General features: G+C 39.2%; 1 protein-coding gene across 10 annotated transcripts in view; it reads left to right on the forward strand.

Annotated features, from left to right (window-relative positions):
- The window catches only part of LOC105196478 (neurobeachin), a 233,392-nt gene that overhangs the window by 140,044 nt on the left and 68,547 nt on the right, over window positions 1-24,801 (forward strand). For 4 of the 10 annotated variants that reach the window (XM_026135358.2, XM_039459670.1, XM_026135359.2 and 1 more), the window contains exons 22-37: window positions 24-189; window positions 277-430; window positions 517-696; window positions 3,875-4,015; window positions 4,178-4,285; window positions 4,379-4,550; window positions 6,490-6,852; window positions 9,514-9,644; window positions 10,806-10,916; window positions 11,784-11,991; window positions 12,096-12,449; window positions 13,697-13,823; window positions 13,921-14,029; window positions 14,216-14,391; window positions 14,483-14,757; window positions 15,151-15,287. In XM_026135358.2, coding sequence (XP_025991143.1) covers window positions 24-189; window positions 277-430; window positions 517-696; window positions 3,875-4,015; window positions 4,178-4,285; window positions 4,379-4,550; window positions 6,490-6,852; window positions 9,514-9,644; window positions 10,806-10,916; window positions 11,784-11,991; window positions 12,096-12,449; window positions 13,697-13,823; window positions 13,921-14,029; window positions 14,216-14,391; window positions 14,483-14,757; window positions 15,151-15,287 — 2,912 coding nt within the window. The remainder of the gene's footprint in view (window positions 1-23; window positions 190-276; window positions 431-516; window positions 697-3,874; window positions 4,016-4,177; window positions 4,286-4,378; window positions 4,551-6,489; window positions 6,853-9,513; window positions 9,645-10,805; window positions 10,917-11,783; window positions 11,992-12,095; window positions 12,450-13,696; window positions 13,824-13,920; window positions 14,030-14,215; window positions 14,392-14,482; window positions 14,758-15,150; window positions 15,288-24,801) is intronic. The other 6 variants (XM_026135361.2, XM_026135360.2, XM_026135357.2 and 3 more) reach the window with 4 other exon arrangements.

Raw genomic sequence — 24,801 nt, forward strand, 5'->3', positions numbered from 1 at the left:
TTTACACGTTTGTTTTACTGCAGAAGCCAAAAGATCAAAGCAAGGAAATCCCTCCACGCGGCCAATGTTTAGTCCAGGTCCGACACGACCTCCATTCAGAATACCAGAATTTAAATGGTCATACATACATCAACGGCTGCTGTCGGATGTGCTATTCTCTTTGGAAACAGATATTCAAGTGTGGAGAAGGTAGGATATGCAATACGTGCTGTACACATGCACATTGATGATGTATCAACCATGTCAGAATATTCTATGGTAATTTCTGCATTACAGTCACTCAACTAAGTCCGTATTGGATTTCGTAAACAGCAGCGAGAACGCTATTTTCGTGGTGAACACTGTCCATCTAATTTCGCAGTTAGCCGACAACCTCATAATAGCTTGCGGCGGTTTGTTGCCCTTATTAGCGTCGGCCACCTCGCCAAATGTATGTAAACCGATATACGTGATTAAAGAAGAAAATGACGATATTTTTACAATCTTAATTTTTAATCAATGTCTAAACGCTTTTAGAACGAATTGGATGTAATCGAACCAACTCAGGGGATGCCAATCGAAGTGGCAGTTTCTTTTTTGCAAAGACTAGTCAACATGGCTGACGTACTTATATTCGCTAGCTCGTTAAACTTTGGAGAACTAGAGGCTGAGAAAAATATGTCAAGTGGTGGCATATTGCGACAGTGTTTACGACTGGTTTGTATTACTCTGCATAAGGTATTTCATTACAGAATGAAATGACAAACTTTGTTAGAATAGTTAGACATAGTTTTATTACTATACAGAAGTTTATATGATTAAACAATTTTAACAAATTATTTGTCGATTTAGGAGAATATATTAAATATTAGTGCGCAATGTGTGTTTATGCACTTGGCGGAATATAGATTTTCTAATGTACTGAATTCAGTTTAGAAAGAAACTTGTAAAAATTATTATGTGAACATCAAGAATTTTTTTTAGTTCCGCTTTTCGCAATGTCATGTTACATGTGCGATTTAAAAAGAAATACAATTTCTACATAGAAATACCTAATTGCGATTAAATGTGATCCATGAATGAAAAAAGTGCAATTGCAAGTAGTTACATTTTTATTTATGTTTATTTTAGTAAGAATACGAATATATACATAGTACTTATAGCATGCACATGTCAGACTATAGGGAAGGCCCCAACTGCCTACAAAATCGATTGCCTATAGCGTCGATAGCCAACGCACGTTTGTCTATAATCTTTCGTACACAAAATCTTTTATCCACAAAATTACTCGTACACAAAAATTTTTGCCTACAGTTTGATAGTCTACAAGGTCTATTGCGCACAAATATTAAATTGAGAAACGAATGTACGTTTGCACACATGATATTATTACGTATAAAAATTTTTTCCATTGCGCACAACTATAAAATTCAAAAGATAAACGTACCTTGGTACACACGCGACACACACACACACACACACACACACACACACACAGTGAAATTTCATACGCCATCTCTACAACGTGGACGTACACTACGATTCCAACGTATGTACCAAGGGAGCGCCGAGCGCGCGTACACGAAGTCAATTTCTGTTCCTAACGGCTTTTGCGAGACCGATTCATTTGTCTTGTCGTACTGTACCAACAATAAATCATACGAACGCAATGGGGATGAGGCGCGAATACCGAATTATAGAGATGAATAAATAGTAGACATGAATTGACTCACCGCGGCCGCCGCTAATCGCTCCGTTCAGCTCCGTCTCGGGCGCAGCTCTCGAACGTTCAAGATCCTCCTCACGATGATTCGCCTTGATTCACACTTGGCACGAACGCACGGCCCTTCGATTTTGGCACTCTCGAAACACTCCCAGTATTCACGCGCGTCGAAAACTCGAGATACGAGGCAACAGAGAAGACGCGAAACACGATTGAACGCGATACGACTTCATACCATGCATCCGACACGACGGATGTCGGCACGAACGCCCGACACTTCACTTTTGGCACTCTACGGCACTCTTGAAACACTTGCGTTAAACACTCATACAGGACGACAAGGATGCGAGTTGAAATGCGCTACGACGCGTCGCGACCTTACGCCGTCCTGTCTAACCGACTGACTGTTGCCACTGCGTAGCAGCGGCGTGACGTATGACTCACGTGACTGGTGCCTGCGCGCCGCTGCGCTGCTATACCGCCGCTACGCAGTGGCAATAGTCGGTCGGTTAGGCAGGAATACGGAAGGTTGCGGCGCGTCGTAGGCGTCGTAGCACATTTCAATTCGCATCCTCGTCCCGTATGAGTTTTTGACGCGAGTGTTTCAAGAGTGCCGAGAGTGAAGTGAAATGTCGGGCGTTCGTACATACCAATCGCGTGTTGTGTTCGCATGACCGTCGTGCCCGTCATGTTTCAATCGTCGCGATGGTGCGAAGTCACATCGCGTTCAATCGTGTTTTGCATCTTCTCCGTTGCCTCGTATCCTGAATTTCCAACTTCCAATGTGCGTGAGTATCGTGAGTGTCGAAAGCGAAGTGTCGCGCGTTCGTGCCAAGTGTGAATCAAGACGAATCATCATAAGTAGAATCTTGGCTCTTGAACGTTCGAGAGCTGCAATCGAGACGAAGATGGACGAAGCGACCTGCAGCCAGGCGGAGTTGAACGGAATGACCAGCGGCGAATGGTGAGTCAATTCATATCTACTATTTATTCGCCCCTACAATTCGGTATTCGCACCTCGTTCCCATTGCGTTCGCGTAAATTATCGAACGGTACAGTGCGAGACGAATGAATCGGTTAGGGTAGGGAAAATTTGAAGTTTATGTACGCGCGTTCGACGCTTCCTTAGCTAGGAATGCCAACAGTTGGGTGACGTGCTTTCTAAGATTTAACATAACATAATCTAACCTAATTTAATCTGTACATTATGTTATATCGTCGCAACGATAGACCGAAGGCACCAGCTTTCCCACCCGGAAAGGAACTTAAAAAAAAAATCTGTACATTAGCCTTGTAGTGTATGTCTGCGTTGTAGAGATGTCAGGCTTCTCTCTGGTACGATAAGAAAGACGACTCTAGCTAGCGGCGGCATAATAATTTTATAATCACATACCGTGTGGTGTGTTTGTGTGTACCAACGTTTATCTTTGAATTTTATATTTGTGTGCAATGGAGCATGTAGGCTATCGACCATCGAACTGTAGGCAAATATTTTTGTGTCCGATCAATTTTGTGGATAAAAGATTTTGTGTACGAAAGATTTGTAGGCAAACGTGCGTTGGCTATCAACGCTGTAAGCAATCGATTTTGTAGGCAGTTGGGGCTCTCTCAGACTATACAGTACAAATTAATACACTTTTAAAAATACAAATCGTGGCATGGTAAAATTTACGTACTCAGTCTTTTGTGATTGAAAAAACTCAAAGTCGCTCTTTTTATATAAATTATAACTTAACATTCAGGATAAATAACTATAATTTTAGATGTTTTATAAAATTTTACAATTTACAGAAAACTTTACAGATCACTTTATGTAGCAGTATTTAGCGAAAAATTGACAAACAAGTCACACAATATAGAAAGTAATATATTTATAATCACACTGAAAAAGTTTCTTATGTTCAAATCATTTTCTTGATTTAAATAAATATTAGCTAGTATAAAATAATTTTTTTTTAAACTTAGGAAATACTTTTTTAATCAAGAAAATGATGTTAAAATAAATATACTTACTTGAACATCAGACATTTTTTTTTAGTTTATAATTCCCAAAAAGTAATGTACAATTAATTTAAATATTGTTAGTTTTAACATATATATCTCCCAGTTAGAAATTTAATATGTACATCTACACATCTTTTGTTGTATTTACCTAATAAACTGCTTCTATAGGTCTGTACATGTGCCGTTAGAAACTGCTTAGAGTGTAAAGAACGTGGCAGATCGTACAGCATGTTAGGTCGGCAGATTGGTTCTAGTAATAAATCACAACACATACAGTCGCTTATACGCGGGGCTCAGACATCGCCTAAGGTACGTTTTCCGATCAAACTCATTTTAATAATTATAACATTGTTAATAGGTAATATTGTATACATCGCTTATATTTCTTTCTTTCAATTTGCTAAGAAAGAACTATTTGATTGTTACAGATACTAATATTTTATAACATAACGAAATATTCTTTATTTATAGAACATCGTGGACAATCTTACGCATCAGTTAAGTCCTGTGAAGGATCCCGAGAAATTGCTACAAGACATGGACGTAAATCGTTTGAGAGCTGTGATATACAGAGATGTTGTAAGTACACGATGTTTCATAGTAGCGATAAAATAAAATGATCACGTATGTACACGTAAAACAAGAAGATTAAGTTATGTACGTTAATTTCAGGAAGAAACCAAGCAGGCACAGTTTCTGTCCCTTGCTATAGTTTACTTCATCTCTGTATTGATGGTCTCCAAATATCGCGATATATTAGAACCGCCAATATCGCCGCGTCCACCAAGTCCAGTGCAAACGATACAGACAAATGGTGCCGGTCTCAGGCCAGGTAGCCCTTCAGGTGAGATCCTCGTATCTTATCACCAACACTAATCCAAAAGACAATCTGTGTAAATATCGATACACAAGATTGATTAGAAATGAATTAATTTTTAATGAATACGCTGAAAGCAATTAAATGTTATCTTATAAACTACTAGAATAATTATATTACAAGATTATATTACAAGATATGTGTAATAATTTTACAAAGTTATTGTTTTTGTCATAATTGCTATAAATTACTGGGTATGCACTCTGCAAAGAACTTATAAATTATAGAAAAGATAATACAAAGAATAATATGTTATATTCCATGTCGATAACATAGTGCTTCATATACTCATATTCTTTTATAGATGCTAATTTTTTTAAATTGATTAACATTTATTTGGCATTTATGATTGCGCCTGTTTCATCATCGTTTATTACAAAAGAAATTATTAAGTAATCATGAAGGAAAATGTATTAATTTTTATGTTTTATTATGATTTGCACGTTGGATACTAATACTTCCCTAAAAAATTGAAAATTTTTATGAATTCTTCTGTTTACTCAAAACTCTTACGTGTCAGATATATATTCTCTTCTCTTTCATTTTAAAAATTATAACATTACACTCATTAACATAAATTATAAATTAAATTCAATTTATGAATTTATTGATAATTAATACCCAATTTACAGCATGGATGCAGCTATATAAGTGCATATAAGAGAAATTTACAATGTGTAGCTCATAAAAGATTTATCTACTTACTGTTTAAATAAAATTAAATTTATACTTTTCTGGAAATTTTAATTAATATTAGTACATCGTTGCAAAGAAATTATTTTATGAGCTTTGAGTGGCGGATTAACTGGCTAAAGAGTTCTCTGTCAATAATATTGTAAATGAATGAATGTTATAAATAGCATATGTGTACAGATACGTAGCTAACGTGTTCAACACTGTGCACCAAACGATGTAGCTGCTAACTAAGACAACAGCACATGACACCAAGTAGAACGCATGTGTTATTGCACTGTATGAAGTTAACATTTTATATGTATCTGACAGTGAGAGTTTTGATGTTTGCCGAATGTGTTTGCACTTTGCGTTACGAATATATTTACGTCGTTATATCATTGTTGTTGTATTCTCTTGGATGTGGAACTTTTTTATGTGGGAAATTGAAAAAAAATACTAATATTTCTGTGACTGCTGTTACATGGTTGAATGTTTAACGAATCAATGAATTGTGTAAAATAAGTTCTTTTAGGATGTTATACTCCGGTTGCTATTAATAATACATTATAAGCGTTGATATAAAACTTTAAATTGGTATACGTAAAATGTTATTATTTTTATTATTAAATTTTCTTTATTAAAATTTATTAAACTTACAAAATTTAAAATTTTAATGTTAAAATATTAAAAATACAATTTATTAATTAAAAATTGTTTATGATATATGAAGTAATACATATTTAAAATGATAAAATATTATTTACTGAATTTCACTCTATGAATGTTAATTAAATATTTAATGGTTTTTCAAAAATTTTTTTCTTTTAATCTTTAAATGTACGTAAAAAAGCAAGTTTTCTAATAAATGTTTATTCTTATGTTAGAATTTTATAATATTTATGAAATTTTTTGTCATTTTAAATTTTTCTCTTTTTAAAGACACTTAAAATTACATTTTCAATTATATTATAATTGTTTTTAAATTTTTTCAATAAGAAATTTTGCGTGTATTGCATTGCGTATATTTTTTTGCGAGAATGCTGACAATCTGCCATGGCATAATTTCGAAGGGCTTCAAAATGAACAGACATTAATTACATTGCTTATAGTGCTCGATTTTATTAAACGAATGCATAGAGTGAAGGGCAGTATTAAAAATACGCAATGGATCGCGAGCAATAGAAGTGATAGCGCACGACCGGATAACGTGGTAAATGTGGTTCCTCGGCAGATGGGAATGGTGGTGGAGGAGGGCGGCCCTTATTTCCACAGTGGTCTCACCACGTGTACCCACAGTTCCTCCCAGGATCTCACCCTAACGCCAATGCAAATGTCAATGCCAATGCCAATCATCACATCAACCAGCACCATCACCAGCACCCGCTACCGGCTGCCAGGCACTCTAATCGCCAGCCACCTTCCAACTATTATCTCCCGAATCACCATAACAATCACTACAATCATCATCCGAATAACTATCATCGCCATCATCACTATCATCACCACAATAACAACAACCACCACCATACGCTTCAAAAGCATATCGATCAGCCCCGAAATCTCTGTCATAGAAACTCCGGTGTCGGTCTGCAAGGTAACTCGAAAATCCGAAAGTTGTTTCACGGAATGCCCGAGTTCTTTTGGCCTGATTTATTGGCGCGTTATACTCTTGTTTGCCCCATTTAATTGCAAACTTTAATTGCACGACGCTTGTCAACAAGTCCTTGCGCAATTTCTTGATGTTTTCTTAATGTTGTGCCAATGCAACCGATCCTTTTCGCACTACAAAATACATTTCTTAAGATTATCTTGAGAAAAATATACATTTTACAACAAGCTAACAATCTAAAAAGAAATTAGTTTGTTCATTTACTTTCCACTCTTTTCGCGATTATTAATATATGTCCAATCTGATAGTTTCTTGTTTACTTTTATTATATGATTATTAAAATCAACTATTTAGTAATTATACTGTTTAGTTCTTTAAGAGAACTATTCGCATTGCATGCCGTACACAAAGCAGTTACCCATGAATTTGCAATATATTTTCCCGCAAATATTAACTTAATAATCCTATTCCAGCATGTGGAATATTTATTTTTGATTGTTATAAAACACATCTATTTTATTGATAAAAATCAAAACATGCATGAATATGATAAAGATTTTCCCAAAAATTAATGATAGCTGACATTAACGAAATACGCGTAATTATTCAACAAATAATTGCTATTATTTAGCGAAATGCAATATTCTTTAAACTGGATTTTTATCTATTTAATGTGTATATATTTATATTATTATATATAATTTATATTGAATATGTAATATTCAAATTAAATAATTTTAATCTCACATATAAGATATATAAATTATATATATTTATGTTTTATAATCATGTGTTATGCATTTTATTTGATAAACATATTTAAGGAACACCAGCTATTATAAAAATTAAGATAAACAATTTCTAATATAATTTATATCGAAAATTCTAATTCTATTTATTCATATTGAAAATTGATTAAGTACAATAATAGAGTTAAAAGCTTGCGTTTCTTATAAGAGATATAGGAAGATTTGGAATGGATGAAAAATCGATAAACTTTGATTCGTTAATATAGGAATGAATTGAATATAAAATTCTTTCATAGATTACTTGTACTATATTAACAGTAAAAAAAACTGTTTACAATGTTAGAAAATATTAACATATAAAATTGCTTCAGTCTGACTCATTGTACGGTGTAAATCTGTGATTTTGCAGGTATAATTCAAGAATGACAGTTATTGATTTAAAAAAAATTTTTTTTATTAAAGAACATTACATTTTCTACAAGATTAACTACAATCAATTTTATACTGATATTTATCTACACTTTATACCAATAAAAAGTACTATGCTTTTTTTGTATTATTTACTATTATGTTAATTTTTACCTGACTTTTTACCTTAGTTCATTCTGTAATGGATAGTTTCCGGAATAATTCTATTTAGTTTAATTCTATTTAAATTATATATATATATATATATATATATCTATTTTATCTGCAATTTCTGCAAAATCATGAGATACACTGTACGATAGATCAAGCTGCAGCAGCTTCATACATATGTGAATATTTTGTAATTTTGAAAATAGTGTTTTTTTGTTAATATGTAGTATAAATAACCTACAAAGAGATTTTATTAAATAAATAGAAAAAATTGCGTATTTAATATATATCTGTATTAATGAATCAAAGATTACCAAGTTTTCATTGTATTTCCAACCTTTCTCCCTTTTCCCCTCTTTTTTAAGGAATTATAGGATTTTGGTAAATCGAAAAATGGGGTGTTTTTCAACATCATGTAAAACTTTTGTTTAATGAAATAAACATGTTTCTGTTTTGAAAATATGTATATTTATTAAAAAGAAGAGAAAGATACAAAATTTTATTGAAGAAAATGTTAAACATTATACACATTTTTATCAAAACATTTCTTAAAACAGTAGCCACGATAACTAAAATATGATTTGTCTGATTAATTTGAAATTTATAATTAATATTTTTAATAATATTTGTCATTGGATCACAAAGGTTTCTTTCAATTTTCAATTTTTTTTTATGCTATGACAAAATAGAAAGAAATTTTTTGAAAAAAACAAAATTTTCAAAAGTGCAGTTTCGCGAAAAGTAAAATTTTAAAAGAGACTCTTTGTCATCCGAAAATGATAAGAGTAAAGAAAAATATTTATATAATTTTTAATTTTAGATAATTTATTGAGACTGAATTGTGGCTATTATAAAAAACGCACATTTATTCAGAATGCTACTATTGTTTATTTCTTTAAATAAAGGTATGACACAGTATTGAAAAATATCTTATTTTTTTATTTTTGCCAGAATAAGTTTCCTGTAATCTATTAAAGCAATTGAAATGCTTGTTTTGTGCTATGATTTATTTTGCAGCAATTTTGCGCGGCCATTTATGTGATACAAACAAAAAAAGAACGTCTTGTATGCTTTCATTTTTGATGTATCTACATGGATGTCACAATCTACTGATCTTGTACACTTTTTATATTGAATTAAACTGTGAATTATAAGATCATAATAATGATCATTTTATATACACACGATGTACAAATGAAATTTTTCAATCATAGCTAAAATTGTTGGACGCATGTGTATGAATATCAACTAGCTTAGCAAGAAGAAATTCTTCACATCTTTCGATTTCTCACATCATCTTAATTACCTGTGTTCTCAGGTAGCGGAGGTATAATGAGTCAATCGGGATCTCAGGATGATGGCGAGTATGAAGTCATCATCGTTGACGAGAACAATTCTTCGATTTTGGCCGATCACGACGTCACGTCGTCTGGTCCACCGTCGACCAAGGTAAGTTTAGTTCCGCGGTAAAGTTGCAATTATCCGAAATATTTCGAAACGATCTGAAAAGTGCTACGGACACTTGTCCCCTACCGAACGAAATTCGAAAGAAGTGAACACCGGAAATAATTGAACCGAAAATCTCAGGTAAAAGTCCGTCACATATAAAACGTCATCTGACGACATAGTCTGATTGGTATAAAAACGAGATGGTTCTACAAAGTTATAAATTTTATATACTTGAGACTGCATGCATTTCAATGGATCGAGAACGTAGACACGATGACTCGATGTTTCCAATCTGTCGCTTTACACAGCTCTACATAGCGAGTACTATACGCGGGTCTTTCTAAACGTTCAAATTGAACTTTGTCTCTTTCGATACTGTCCTGAGTACCTTTCTTTTTTGCTCGATAGTTTCAAATGATATTCACAGCAGCGAGACTTTAGCACTCTTCCATCACGCACGATCTTACGGAGTATTCACCGCAGTAATAACCAGATACTTGTGCTACCGCACAATGCTTTGCACTAATTTACAACGTGTATTATTCGTCATACGACGACTTATAAAGTTTTTCTTAAAAATATGAAATATACATATACTATGTAATTACAATAGAGCAATTCATAGGTAGCTATATTAGATCTATATATTAAGATTCAACAAGGTAAATTTACATTCATTCTTAATTTTAAATTAGCACAATTTTACGATTATGACTTTTATTATCTTTCAGCCCCTATTACGATCCTTAAGTGTAGCACACGTTAGTTAATCCTTCTGATACAATTACGATCTCGACCGTACCTGTCGTAGTGATCTCTTGAAATGCCCAGCATGTAGTGTTCACTTATCGATTGATGTCTTGCATCTACGTAGTCCCAGCGTAACGACCGTTAGCTCAATTGTGGTCTCTCGTAACTATCTCTCGCACGTAATATCTATACATATATCTCATTGCGAATTATCTGAATTGGCATTTTATCAGAGTAAACCCTTAATCTCAACCCGCGAAGTTCCGACACGTGATCGCACTTCCGAAAGTCAAACCACTGTTATTTATCTGTAATTCTATCGAGCATGCGATACTCTGATTCTTGAATTTCTCTCATTGTTAACTTCCTCTGCTTGCATTGCTCTATGCGTACTAACTACTGGTTCTGAAGGGAGGTCACAGTGGTGTACCTCGGCCGCGGACTATTCTCGAGGATTACACCTCATCAGAACCAACGCTTGGCACTTCTACAAGGTCCGAACCACTGCCACGAAATCTGCAGGTAAAACTTAATTTGAGTACAGATCCGGATGTGTGGAGGACGGGAGCTCGATTCCCGAATAATATCGCCGCGGTCGGACGCGATCAAAAATGTGTTTTTAATTATTTTAAATTTTCTACTCCGTAAAAAGAATGCGAAAGGATACGCTATGGTGCGATAATGCCCATTTGGACGGGTGCAAGAAGGAGAAAGAGAGAGAGAGAGAGAGAGAGAGCGAGCGATATAGACACCTTCATATCCTTCTCGATGCTTATGTAATGTTGTTATAATGTAAAATAGCGGTCCTTACACGCGTATAACTTTGTTCTTATTCTAGAATTTTCAAGTTCGCTAACGAAGCTTGAATATATAAAAAGCTTGATTCTTTCTTTCTATAATATATTAGTTGATTGCGTAGTAGTGGTGTACTACTAATTGCATGTAATGAAGTACATGGCACGCGAGAGTATATAATGAAGTGTGATTGTATGAAATTATTCTGTGAATTGTTTTTGTGATAAAATATAGCTATAAATTTTCATTAGTAAATGACTTCAGTATCGTAGTGAGATTCCTCTAGGTCTGGAAATATACCTGAATAGTTTTACATAATAATTAACGTTCGGCAAAAAAAAGTTTTTTCTTAATTCAACAAAATTCAGCAATGCAGAAAAAATGAAAAGATTTTAATCGCTATTATTTACATACCGGCTAGAAAAAAACAATTTATTTTAATAGAAATACACAAATTCCTGTTTTGCGTATTTCTCCATCAATGCCTTTTGTTTAAAACGTTACAATATTTTTCCAATAATTTATCGTCGATTCCAATCAAAGCAGAAAAAATTCCAATGTTTCATTCTTCCCTTCTGATCGATTTTCTCCCAGAGCAATGACTCCAGCGAGGAGACGGTACATCGCAGCAATATCACCGCGGACCCGAGTCCTTCCGAAATTACCACGGACAACGAAAACAAGCATAATTCGTCCGAAGAAGCCTGGACAGACGTGAACCTTAATGAAGACGGTGATACGATGGCTATTACAAATCCAAGAGAAGACCCGCGAAACATCCACAATATTGCACACTCGCGTGGTAAGAGTCAAGTCACCTGTGGCACCGTCACCTGTCACTCTATCTTATTACAAGACTCCTTATCAATCTGGTACGTAAGACAAGACATATTCTGAAACACGCAGGTGACATGCAAGACAGCGAGGGTAATGTTCTCGAACAAGAAATGCTCGGCAACGCGGAACGCGGGGAGAAACCGTCGGCGGAAATCTCTGTGGTGCGGGTTCCCGATCGGTTGGTGGTAACCGCAGCATCCCCGAGGGCCGACGAATTGCCGATCAAAGGTCTGGTCGATCATTTACCCGTACCAACACCTTCCCGTGAGGCCTCTCTCACGCAAAAGCTGGAAATGGCTTTGGGTTCGGTTTGCCCCCTCCTTCGAGAGATTATGGTGGACTTTGCTCCCTTCCTGTCCAAAACACTCGTTGGCTCTCATGGTCAAGAATTGTTAATGGAAGGAAAAGGTACGAGCTGCAAGGGTACGTCGAACGTACGATTATTTTTATGTGTTTGGTGTGTGCATGTTGCATATGAATCCGTTAAGGAAACATTTATTACGAGTAAGCCAAGCCAAAATTCTCCCTTCGAATATCACTTTCTTCAAATATCGTTTGATTATTTTAGGACAGTCTATCTATGTATAAATTGCACTATAAACACACCGTTTTATTATATTACGTACACGCTTATAAAATGAGATGTAAAAGGAAATCACGACTCGCACATTCCGCATTTTACGTGCGCGCGATATGATATAGAATGTCTGAGGCTCGATAAATAAAAAGGACATATTTCACGTTGGACTTTATTACACGCAGAGAACAGTCGTAGCATGGTCTATGTTTTCCAAGCGATGTCGAGATATATCACGCCCACGGATAAAAAAGGAATCGTAAGGGATTTAGGAAACTAAAACTCAGCTAGCCCCACGTAGGCACATTTTCCGACATGATAAATAAAATTATACTTTGTATTACTTATACATTTATTTCTTTACCATATTTTAAAATTATTTACTGTGAATATAATGATATCATGCTCTACTTTTTTTGTTCTTTTATATTATTATTTGATTATTCTCCACAATAACTTTATTGTCTCTTTTTCTGAAAATATTTTGTGCATACGTTACCTCGTAAAAACGACTTATCAATCAATATTTAAACGCGTTTAACATACAAATAAAATGTTAATTAATGAATATTTTGATACATTATGGATGCTTTGAAAGATAAAATAGCGATCGTAAAAATAAGAATTCAACAATGTTTTGTTGTGTAAAATATTTAAAATCGTATATTTAGATATGCTCGCGTGATAAATAAAAATTTAGAGTCTAGTTAAATGGGCATAGTTGGCGAGACTTTCGTCACTTTTATGGTCTCTGGTATTTCACACCGGGTATTCAAATTAGTCACTTTATGATTTTGCTTTAGGAAGATGGCCAGCGTATTCCGAGTAATCGTTCACCATTAGTATTCAGCATGCGTGTAGAGACCGCGATGAGCCTCGCGAGATTTTATATTCAAGGAACGTGGCGTTTGATGTCCTGCAACGCGCGTATATCGACGTACTTTATTTTTAACAATACCCCCGCGATACACTGAGCGATCTTCGTAAAACACGACATTGTTCGTTTCTTTCGTCCGTCATTCACTCTGTCAGTCATTGTTATTCACCGTTTATCGTTCGCTCGTTTAACGATTCTCCGTCTGTAATTTGCCAGGTTTAACCACATTTAAGAACAGCAACTCCGTCGTGGAATTGGTTATGCTGCTCTGCTCTCAGGAATGGCAAAACTCCTTGCAAAAGCACGCGGGCCTCGCTTTCATCGAGCTCATTAACGAGGGAAGGTAAGACGTTTATTATATGGCTAGAGAACGCGCGCAAACAAAACAAAATCAAATATTCTCGTTTCCCTTCATGAAAATACTTCCTTACGTTACACAGGCTGCTATCTCACGCGATGAAGGATCACATAGTAAGAGTCGCAAACGAGGCAGAGTTCATTTTAAACAGGATGAGAGCGGATGACGTGCTGAAGCATGCTGACTTTGAGGTATTGCATGCATTTCTTCCGGCGATTTCATTGCCCGTAGAAATAGAACCGACCAGTTTTTGTCGCGAGAACGTTTTCGCGAGTCATCTGATACGACGATCTCCTTGCACTAACTGTTTATAACTCGACATTTATAGATTATAAAAAATACATTAACAATATGTACTTCTTTCCCTTGGTATTTAGTCGCAATGCGCGCAGACATTACTGGACCGTCGGGAAGAAGAACGTATGTGTGATCATCTAATTACCGCGGCACGAAGACGCGACAATGTTATCGCTAGTAGACTGCTGGAGAAAGTTCGAAATATCTTGTCCAACAAGCACGGCGCATGGGGATACATGGATCCGATGGCTGCAAAGTGAGTGCACACGCGCACAATCGTCGTCGCTTTAAATTGCTTTATTCATAATCGCGCGTTCTACATTTTGTCTATTACCACTTGTTCATAGATTAGCCGAATACTGGAAACTGGATGCTTGGGAGGATGATGCACGTAGACGCAAGCGTTTCGTGCACAATCCACTAGGCTCGGGCCACCCCGAAGCTACTCTCAAGGCGGCTCTAGAACACGGTGCACCCGAGGACGCGATACTTCAAGCGCGTGAAGAGTTTCACGCGCATCTCGCAGCCTCGCGTGCACACCAACAGCAATTGCAGTCGACGGATCTTCTGGATGACAGTGAATTGCTGTCGGACGACAGGGATCTCGACAACGACTTGACAGGTTGGTCGGCGTCCCGTTCCTTGATAAACGAGACGCGACATTTTAATGGCATATTACAGGCCGCGCAAACCGGTTTTGTTTTCGTCAATTCCACACCGCAATTTCGTTGAATTCATTATTTAAGTATCGGTCGTCAATTGTTATTTGTTATTTTAATTTTCCGCGTTTAATTTCCAATTTCTATGCGCCGCGGCGCCGCACCGCGCCGCCGCACATTACAGAAATAACATGCTGCCGATTATTTGCATTTAAGTTTAATGTAAAATGAGAAAGATTTATTCACGTTTTTTTTTATTTAAATAAAAAAATTTACGCGTACGGGCACTATATTATTATTATTTCATTGCGTTGCTATTTATACGCACGCAGCTTAATTATTCACGTTTTTATCAGGTCCGGTGAACATTAGCACGAAAGGCAAATTAATTGCACCCGGTATCGTGGCGCCAGGCATCATTTCCGTTACGTCTACAGAGCTGTATTTCGAGGTGGACGAGGATGATCCGGAGTTCAAGAAAATCGACAGCGAGGTAAGTCGATTGTAAAGCACGTGTATGAAAGATGATAAAAAGACACATTACTAAATATGCGTCTCTGTCACGATATGCGTTATTTATATAATCTTCGATAATTAGTTGCTTTATCTTTTCTCCTCTTCATTAAGATAGAATATATGTATTTGGGGCATTCGCGGTGTTATCTGTTTGAAATGTAGTCACCGTGGTCTTGGTGATAAAAGCGTTTTTCAATGAAAAACCAGAATTGTCGCGAAAGGGACCAAAGTTAAATTTATACACTAGCGTTTATTTACGAGGCTAAAGAAGCTAAAAGCCCGTCTTTGAAATAATGTAAGATTAGGCATTCGACACGATAATATTATTAATTTCGTGTCGCGTCCATTTACATTATTTTGCACTTACGCGTTCCAGTATTTCTTCTAAAATTTTGTTGTTTCTTAGAATTCGCTTCTATCGTTTATCGCGAATGCATCTTTATCAGCGGGCGCGCATTAACACTGCGGCCTACAGTTTAAAAATGTGTGCGGTAATAGCGACGCCCATTATTTACATATTAAATGTTTGGGTTAATATTTTATGCTGCCTTCTCTTAAACTGACGAACGCGAGAGCCTAAGGTAGCCGCTCATAACGAAGAGTATCAATCATTTCGGCCGTCGTAGAATTTGAATAAGTGTGCGTCGTAAATGATGAGACGTGGCGAAAGCTTCCACGGCACCGCTGGCTGGTGGAGGCAGATTCTGCCTAGAATTAGTTCGGACGTGTCCCTGTCTATCAGTGTCCATAAGGCACTCTACATTCGTGAAGCTTACACAATCAAAAAAATAAAATAAAATAAAATAAAATAAACGGAAAAAGGAGAGCTGAGATAAAGTCGAGAGAAGAAGTCGGGAGAAGGATAGAGAAAAAGAGAGAACGAGAGAGAAGGACGAACTGGAAGAACTAGAAGGACGATTATCATATATCGGTCGTAGATCTTTGCGTTTGTATAACTAGGGAATAAAACAAACAGAGGAGGGCCCCATGGGGTCGACCGATCTTCAGGGTCGGCAATTATGAGCCCCCCGCGGGGCCCAGTATCTGCCTTTGCCCGCTCTTCCGTCTCTCTTCCTCTCTATCTTCCATCGCTTCGCCACGCACTAACTACGTATCGGTGGCATAGGTGAGCGAGCATTCTCGCAGGAATGCATCGAAACTACCGCATTTTCCCACCTAGTCCACGAACGTCCTGCGGTGAAGACGTGTATCCAGCGCGACGTGTTGCGCAAGTGAAATCTACGCCTCGATGAGGCAGGAATCAATAATAATATTTGATCAGTCTTGATATTTGTATATACATAATTTTAGTTAGGATTATGCTATAAATGACAATTAGCATTCTCGAATTTCTACTAAAATAACAAAATTTTCTAATGTTTATGAATTTATGTCATGATATATCACGAATCTTATCGATACCATAGGATCAGTTTTCTTTAACGCCTATCGCTGTATATATATACCCATTCCTTGTTAGCTAATAAATAAAATATATTCAGTGTCCTCCGCGTGAGAGACTCTCAGTAATCACTCGCCGACGATCGTATCGCTGTGTTTCTCGGGCGTATGCCTAAGGATTTCGCAGTGTCCACCTGTCGTCCCCGTTATATCTCGACCGACAGACTTGCCCGTGAATAGGACGTACGAACTCATTCGGGCTCTCTTAATTGGAATCCTTTTTAAGAAGGAACGCTGAGCGCACCTGGAAGCGAGGAGGAAAAGAGCGCGAGTAGAGAAGGACAGGTAGACAGATAGAAGCAAAGAAGAACGAAACAGAGACGAAGATAGCGAGAAGAGAGGAAGAGTAAGGGAGAAAGAAAGAGAGAGAAAGAGAGACCGGTCGTTCACGATCGAGACACGCTCATTAGTCGAGGATGTCCCGAGGGTAGGCGGGAGGCTTCGTCGAATTCGTAGGCGATGGATCACTCGATAGTCGAGCCGAGACTTAAGCGATCGTAATGCGCGGCCGCAGAAGAGGATGCACCCAGGAGTGGCCCCAGGGAGGGACTGCATATCGGGCCGCGCGCCGCTGCACCCTTTTGTGCGTATCTCTTCACGAGCCTCCTCCACGCCGATCGCGCCGATTCCTCCCTTCTTCCTCCTCCGCCTTTTATAATGGCCCAGGCAAACGTATTTATCGTGATTTATCGTTTACACGGGTCTCTCCTTTCTCTCCCGCCCCACCGTTCCTCTTCTCTTCTTCTCTCTCTCTCTTTTTCTCTCTTTCTTTCCTTGTCTGTTCCGCAACGTCGTATGTTAAAGATAGAGGATGCACACCGTGCGATTACGTCGAGAATGAATTATTGATAGTCCACACGAGGCATTAATATCTAAAACAAATAATCAACGGTATGGCCGCGAAATGTACTTTTCGTCTCTAATTCGATGAAGAGACCGTACCCCCCTTCTTCCGCAGCTTGAATACCATAGCGCAAAATCCTGCAGCCATCCGTAAATTAACGGTTATTTATATTGCATATCATACGTAAGATTTATGTCACATAATTGCTCGTGATGATACGTAATAACGATACGCTGTCGTCGCATACGTTGAAAATTGAGTCGCCACTCGGGTTATTTTTAGAGACAGCAAAAGACGTGAAGTAAGATCGTAAAATAATAATCGATTTCTCGAGTTCCTTATTAGCATTTACCGTGCGGGCTCAGAAGCTATAACGCATATTCTGCTTATACGATGGTAAACACGTAATATCAAAGTATGGATGTACATACAATGGAAAGTCGACATCGCGTTTAAAGTGTAAATTCGTGTTATTAAATATTAATGCGCAGCGCAATAATCTTCAGAAAATTAATCGTTACTTTTTGTTTCTACGTCTCTTTAATATCTCTCGGGCTCTTGCATGCTTCTTTCGAAGGAGAAAAGGCAGATTTCAGTGAACCTAACGGGCTGTTGCTTCAGCTTCGAGAGGGTAGGTCACACGGGACATTAAACTTCGCCACCGTCGCGTCGCGTCGCATCGCGGTGGATCGAGCGACTCGCATTTTTATGGAAACCTGCTCTGTGGCGCCTAAAGTTCCCCCTCCCGTGGTATAGTTATCGCAGACGCACGCTGCGAATATCCCCGTGGGATGCCTGCGCTACGCGAGAAAGAGAGGAAGATGAGGAAATGGGAGAAAGAAGGGCGAGGGATACCAACCGGACAGGTGGTCCACGCCGTACGTTGGTGCACACATTCGCGACGAAGATACCATTAACGAGGGATATAGCGCCGCGAAAAATCCGAGGCGCATCGAGTCGTTTATCAGCGATTGCAAATAGAAACTGCCTCGTAGATCATTCAATGCCGGAGATTTCCGAGTTCGTAGTTAGAGGTATATCGCTTCGGGATCATTAATATCGCTGTATTATAATAATTCATACGTAGATACATACACATTGTGCGAACGATTGTGTAACCGATACAGATCTCTCTACGAGATAACGATATAAAAGAACTTTCCGTCGAGGACGCACGTTTGTATATAAAGAACTAAACGAGAATGACAGGAGGGCGGACTGTGACCGAGCACCAGTTTTAATGTTATGCGATTACGGCCTTCTTAGGCAATGCATATGCATGACATCGGTGTAATATAGTGACGTTATAATAATGCGACTGTAATTATTCCGCGCTCCGCGATCGTGGTACCGCGTGCTGGCACATTACAAAGACTTGTCCACTTCTCTTTAACCACCGGTCGTCGAATACGCGATCGTATCTTATCGCAATTATTCCATCGTATTATCCTTGCATCTTGGAACTATAAACGCGTGTCGATAAATAATAAAGCCTGTCAGCTACTCTCGCGGTCAGATTGCCGTGCAGTCGGTGACTTCTTCGATAAAGAGACTTGCTTTTCCTCCTCTTCAGAGCGCGATGCGTCCATGCTCGCTCTTTGAATTATAGTATGTATCGTGAATTCCGGAATAATAACTCTCGTCGAGTTTGATAAATAAGCGTATAACTCTCGATCGGATCTAATGCCTTTTGCCCGCGTATATATCACTGGCGTTATTATTAATAAAAACGGCACAGAGTCGAGAGGCAATAATTAGTCTTCCAACAGTTTCATTGCGCGTTTTCTGCCAAAGGCTCAGGGATCAAGGTGCGCGAGTGCATGCAGTCGATGCAAATTTGCATATCCCGCATAATTTAATCGATCCACGATTTCGATGGGACTCGACGTTGTCGATGGCCAGGTAGCCCGGTGACCAGGAGGCAGTCTGCGCGAAAAGGATGCAGTTAGTTTGGTAAACATCCATCAATTCGTGGGCAGGGCAGCGCGAGGCAGAGAACGGGGCAGAACCTGAAGAGCAGGCAAGCTGGAAGGAGCAGGCGGGCTCATTCTCAACAAGGCAGGGGTAATCACTGCTATTAGTGCGGACATTACTCCGGTGGTCCGCCAATCTCCGTAACACTCCATCATATCGGTGCCTCGAGGCTCTTCAGTGGTGTAGAAAATGGATTTTCCTGCAGGCTTCAATCGCGCAATGTTTTGCACCTGCGTAAAATACTCTTAATCGGAAGAAATTGACCTCACAATCCCAAAACGGCTCTCCAATACCTACCATCGATTACCCTTGGCAATTAACACGTGCTTAAATCTCAATTTACGTATCCATAATTATTTACTCGCCCCCATCTTTTCTTACGTCGGAATTATGCACGGCTCGTGAAACTATACATGTTTTTTTTTAATACGTGTATCTTTAAATGACGTCACGTGCTTTAGCGAACTGCGGAAGTCGAAACGTGTCACCCTAGTGCCAATGACGAACGTTCGAAATCTCTCTTACTGTAACAAACGATCTTTCTCGCGATACCGGTCTTCCTTCGACGGTCGTTATAGGCGTGACGACCGATTATCCTCGAAAGGAATGATGATGGATATCATAGGCAACTGTCTCGTGCCACATCAGTTCTGTCAGCGACTGCAGGTAGGCGGAAAGCTTGTGGGTGTATCCGTTATGTAGATACGCGAGCCCCAGCACAGTGTTAAGAGTTCGCTCGAAGGTATACATATATACAACGTGTCCCGAATGCAACGCTCCGTTCTTAAATAGCAGCTTCTCCTACCGAGTTTCAATCTCCTACATCTGGTGCGTAATCGCATAAAAGCGCAAATCGCCCTGTCTACTCAATGCAGTACAAGTTTTACATTCTACACATTTTTTTTCTTGGGTACACCCTATATATATGCATATATGTGAAAGATACGATACGTATCAAGGGACGATGCTGCTACAATGTTAGACGTTGATTAAAAACGGCGCAATTTAGGCAGCCGCGTTATGACTAAGAATGAAGCTATAATTACCGGCTTCAGCGTCGTTCACTCAACACAGTAGGGATTGTCCCGGTTGTTTTCTTTTTTTTTCCAAAAAACACGTTACATTATTTTTTTCCCGGTTCAATTAAAGTCTTACAACATTATTTCGTCGACTCGAACAAACACGCGAAGTCTTACATTGCACGTAATCGTGTTATCAATGATACCGTTCACATCATATCTCTTTCTTGCGGTTCTCTGAGTCACGGGTCCTCTCATTGCCCTATTCGTACGGACCTGGAAGACAGCTAGTCGCTGGCAATATAGGCGGAGCGAGGCTGGATCCGATTCAGAGTGTGACGGATGGCGCCCACCTGTGGATTCATTCACTAATCTGCTCGCTAAGCAAACAGCCCGAACACACCCCGTCATTATCGCTGACGGCGTAAGTAGCGCTTGATCTCATCCTTACCTGATATTTATTATGCCCTCTCGAGTTCTCCCCCCTACTTCGGCCATTCTGTCTCTTTCTCTCTCTCTCTCTCTCTCTCTCTCTCTCTCTCTCTTTTTTCCCTGCTTCCCGCTGTAAGAGGGCACGGATCGAACACCATGCCCATTTTCGCGTCACCCTTTCGCCACCATTGATTTTCGGGCTCTACGGGTGCACGTTGCCCCGCAATTATCGATGGCGCCTGGTGCCACGTATCGGTGGCCGCGTGTGCCATCTGGATACGTGACCAGAATGGAATTTCAGGGTTGTTGTGCAAATAGCTTTTGGTCCCGCGTAAACGAGTGTACGGGCGAATGTACGGAAAGCCGGCATCGATCGTTTCACGCGTGAGAGTTACGTTTTCTTCTTAATATCTAATCTTCGAAAAGTGTACTCTATTTAATATCTAGTATCCTAGTATCTGTTGGACAGAGCACATAATTTTTGAATATTTTTGAAAGATAAAAGATTCATAAAAAGGAAATCACGGAAAGACCAGAAAGAAGACTATTAAGTATTAATTTATCAGTCTAAAGGTCTTTAAATAATGTTAATCTTTTGTAGACACACCAAGTCTTTTCTGATTCAAACGTAATTTTACTCTCAAAGTTTTCCTAACAAATTTCAATTTTTATTAAATAATGGTTTTAACATTTGAGTTAAACGACTATTTAGTAATACATAGCAGAACAGGTTGAAAAGTAACCTTGAATATTTATATATTTTTTTTTTTTTAAACTAAAACAATAAGAAAAGTTGGACAAGAAAGATTCAGTGTGCCTACGAAATAAGTAAAAAAATATGTATGCCTACGAAGGATAACATTTGATGAAAATTGAAAAGAAAAATGAAATAACGGTTATTAATAGATTAATGGTAATCTGCAAGAGCGTTGTATACTTTACACGGAAAATTGGATGTCTTAACACGATACCATTGTAGGTTGTAACGATCATGTTGCCTCTGAAGCAAGAAGAAAACGCAGCTTTTTATGCGCAGGATATTAAAAGCGTATCAATGGCAGACAGATTTAATCGGGCAAATTTCTCATCGAGCAATATCTAATTATTCCTATCTCTATTACTGGAAAGCGCGCGACGGTAGGCAGGTAGGTCCATCATCGCGACGCGTACCGGCTCGTCTCGTTACAGTGTAATGAACGGAAAACGAGCGGGCACGCAGGTGCGGCGCGATGCGGCAGGCGTCGTAGATGCGCGCGTGCAAACGAGCCGCGAGATAAGGGAAAATCACTACCCGAGGCCATGCCTTTCCCGCCTTTTCTGCCATTAATCACAAGCGTCTCGCACGCGGACGCACCGCGCGGCGGGGGCCCGAGGCGCATTTTCAAGCGCATTTGCAAAACGAGCCGCGACGCTCTACGACGAATCGATTAATATTAATGAAACTGTCGCGACAACGAGCGCGCAAATCACGAGGAGATAAACGTGCGGACCCGTATTATTCGCATAATACCAATGCCGCGTACGTTGCTGTACGAAGCGCGATTTGCGCACGTGCGTCGCTCGCTCGAAGCGATCGACGTACGCCGCTAGTGATTCTGAAGACATACAAACTATTCGAATTCGAATCGAATCGACGCAGGTGAGATTCGATTCGGATTTGAATCTTTACATGCAGAAAAATATCGTTTTCGTGCTAATAAAAATGACTATTCATTGTTTAATTTCTTTAAATAACTTTGCTTGTCCCACGGTCCCCATACCTATCGAAAGTCCGTGCTGCGGGACTCTCTTCTTCTATCTCTCTCGGAGCTCGTAAGTTAAAACCCGTCTATCTATACTACTTATTCTCAAAACAAGAGTGTTCTTTTTTTTATGTTCTCCATCCTGGGCAAATTGGTTGTGTCGATTCATCGATTGCACTTTATTGACCGTGACGACGTCGTGCTGCCTTAGATCGGATAAATCTGCAAAAATATAGGCAAGAAATGTTCCCCACCGGACTTGGCGTACGTTGCACGGTGCGTGGGACATATCCAATATTAAACGTAAATTTCTACTGCGCGTTTTACCGAGATGCCTCGTTCGGCCGTTTCACGGAGTACTCGGCTGATAAGAGTACGAGACAATCTGAATGCCTGAAATAATCTTGAATCGGTTATCGCCGTCTCAATGGAACGAGATGCGGAGCGTAGCGTGAAATCGGTGTTGCGTATCCGGTTTTGCCTTTAGAGGCGTTGCTCGACGGAGCGTGTAATTTGTCGCTCGCGGAGGCAGATCTTATTTCTCAATTATGCAAAAATGAGGCCGCGCTACACGAGAAAGGATCGATAGTATGAGACGAAATACGGCTCGCCGCGTCTATTCGCCGGCGCGCGCGATAGTTGCGCAACCATCGTGTCAACTCTCGTTCTGATATTCCTCGTTAAATCTAATCCGTGAAAGAGACGAGAAGGTACTCGTTAGCCCCGATCTATCGTAACGAGCGGAGCGGCGAAAAACCGGTGATCCTCGACTTCTCTCTCTTTCTCTCTCTCTCTATCTCTTTCTCTCTCGATGTCATCTCGAAGGAGCTGATGAAAATTAATGATCGCGCGCCGGTCGTGTGCCCGTGTCGAAGATTTCAAAATAAAAGTAAAGCAAACAATTAGTGGGGCTTTGCACGCCGATCGCTCGTTTCCGAAGAATTTTTACTGTCCCATTAATCATGCGCAAAACTGATGACGTTGGGAATGGGCGCGTCAGCTGTCTCACACGATTTTCATTCACGGCGTCCGGGTGCCTGTCGATTCGTGTGCGGCGGATTCTGCGTTGCAAAAAGAAGGAGAAACGTAGGAGGCTAGTTATCGGCGAGCGAGATGGGACGAGCGGATAGGCAGGAAACGGGAATGTTACTGACCCGGGTGAGCGAGCTGGTAGTTAAAACCGTACGCATCCCATAATTTAGCGATTATTTTGACAAGGGTATGATCTCCTGACAGGTTGTTGGCCTTATGGCTACGCTCTGAAATATAGCTATTTAAATGGGCACTTTTAGAAGGTTCCGTAACAGAATACGTACTTTCGAGAGAATCGCTGACTCGCATGGAAAGGTGATACATATATATATTATATATAAATTTATTCGATTTATTTTGAGCGAAGAAACGTCGCGTATGCCGGCGGAATTGGTTGATTCATGAAAGCATGTAAACCGATGAGTTAGCGGTCAATCAAGAGACGCGCCAAGCGCGTCATACAAAGTACATGAGTACACAGCGATATAACTATATACATACAATTACCGATAATTCACGAGCGTGCGTGAAGTAATTTATAAACTATTGCATGCGTTTCGCAAACTCCGTGTGGATAATGACACAGTTGATTACAGTCGCGTGACCGGAGGCAGGGAGTGAGAAAACGTACAAACGGAATGCATGCTATTACCCTAAGCGTAATTCATAATTTTGCAAATACTCAGAGATGAATAGGCGAGCCTTCGTGAGCATCCTTGTTCTTTTACCTGAGCGAACAACATTATTCCCTCGCGTTTTAGTATAGCACGAGATTAAGGCCTCTTATTCACTTCTATGATACATGCAATCCGCATTATATCTGTCCCTGATGTAAATCGACAATAAGAACTGGAGAAGAGATACGAGTACGCGCGATACGCGCCGATGCTCGAAGAATGGCGCGATCGTTACGCCTTGCCTTCGATTAATTCTCGTTACCCCGGATTATTCGCGCGCGACGGTGGCCGATGTCGCCTTAGAGCAGCG

This window comes from Solenopsis invicta, chromosome 2 (assembly GCF_016802725.1).
Source record: "Solenopsis invicta isolate M01_SB chromosome 2, UNIL_Sinv_3.0, whole genome shotgun sequence".
NCBI classification, from domain to species: Eukaryota; Metazoa; Arthropoda; class Insecta; order Hymenoptera; family Formicidae; genus Solenopsis; species Solenopsis invicta.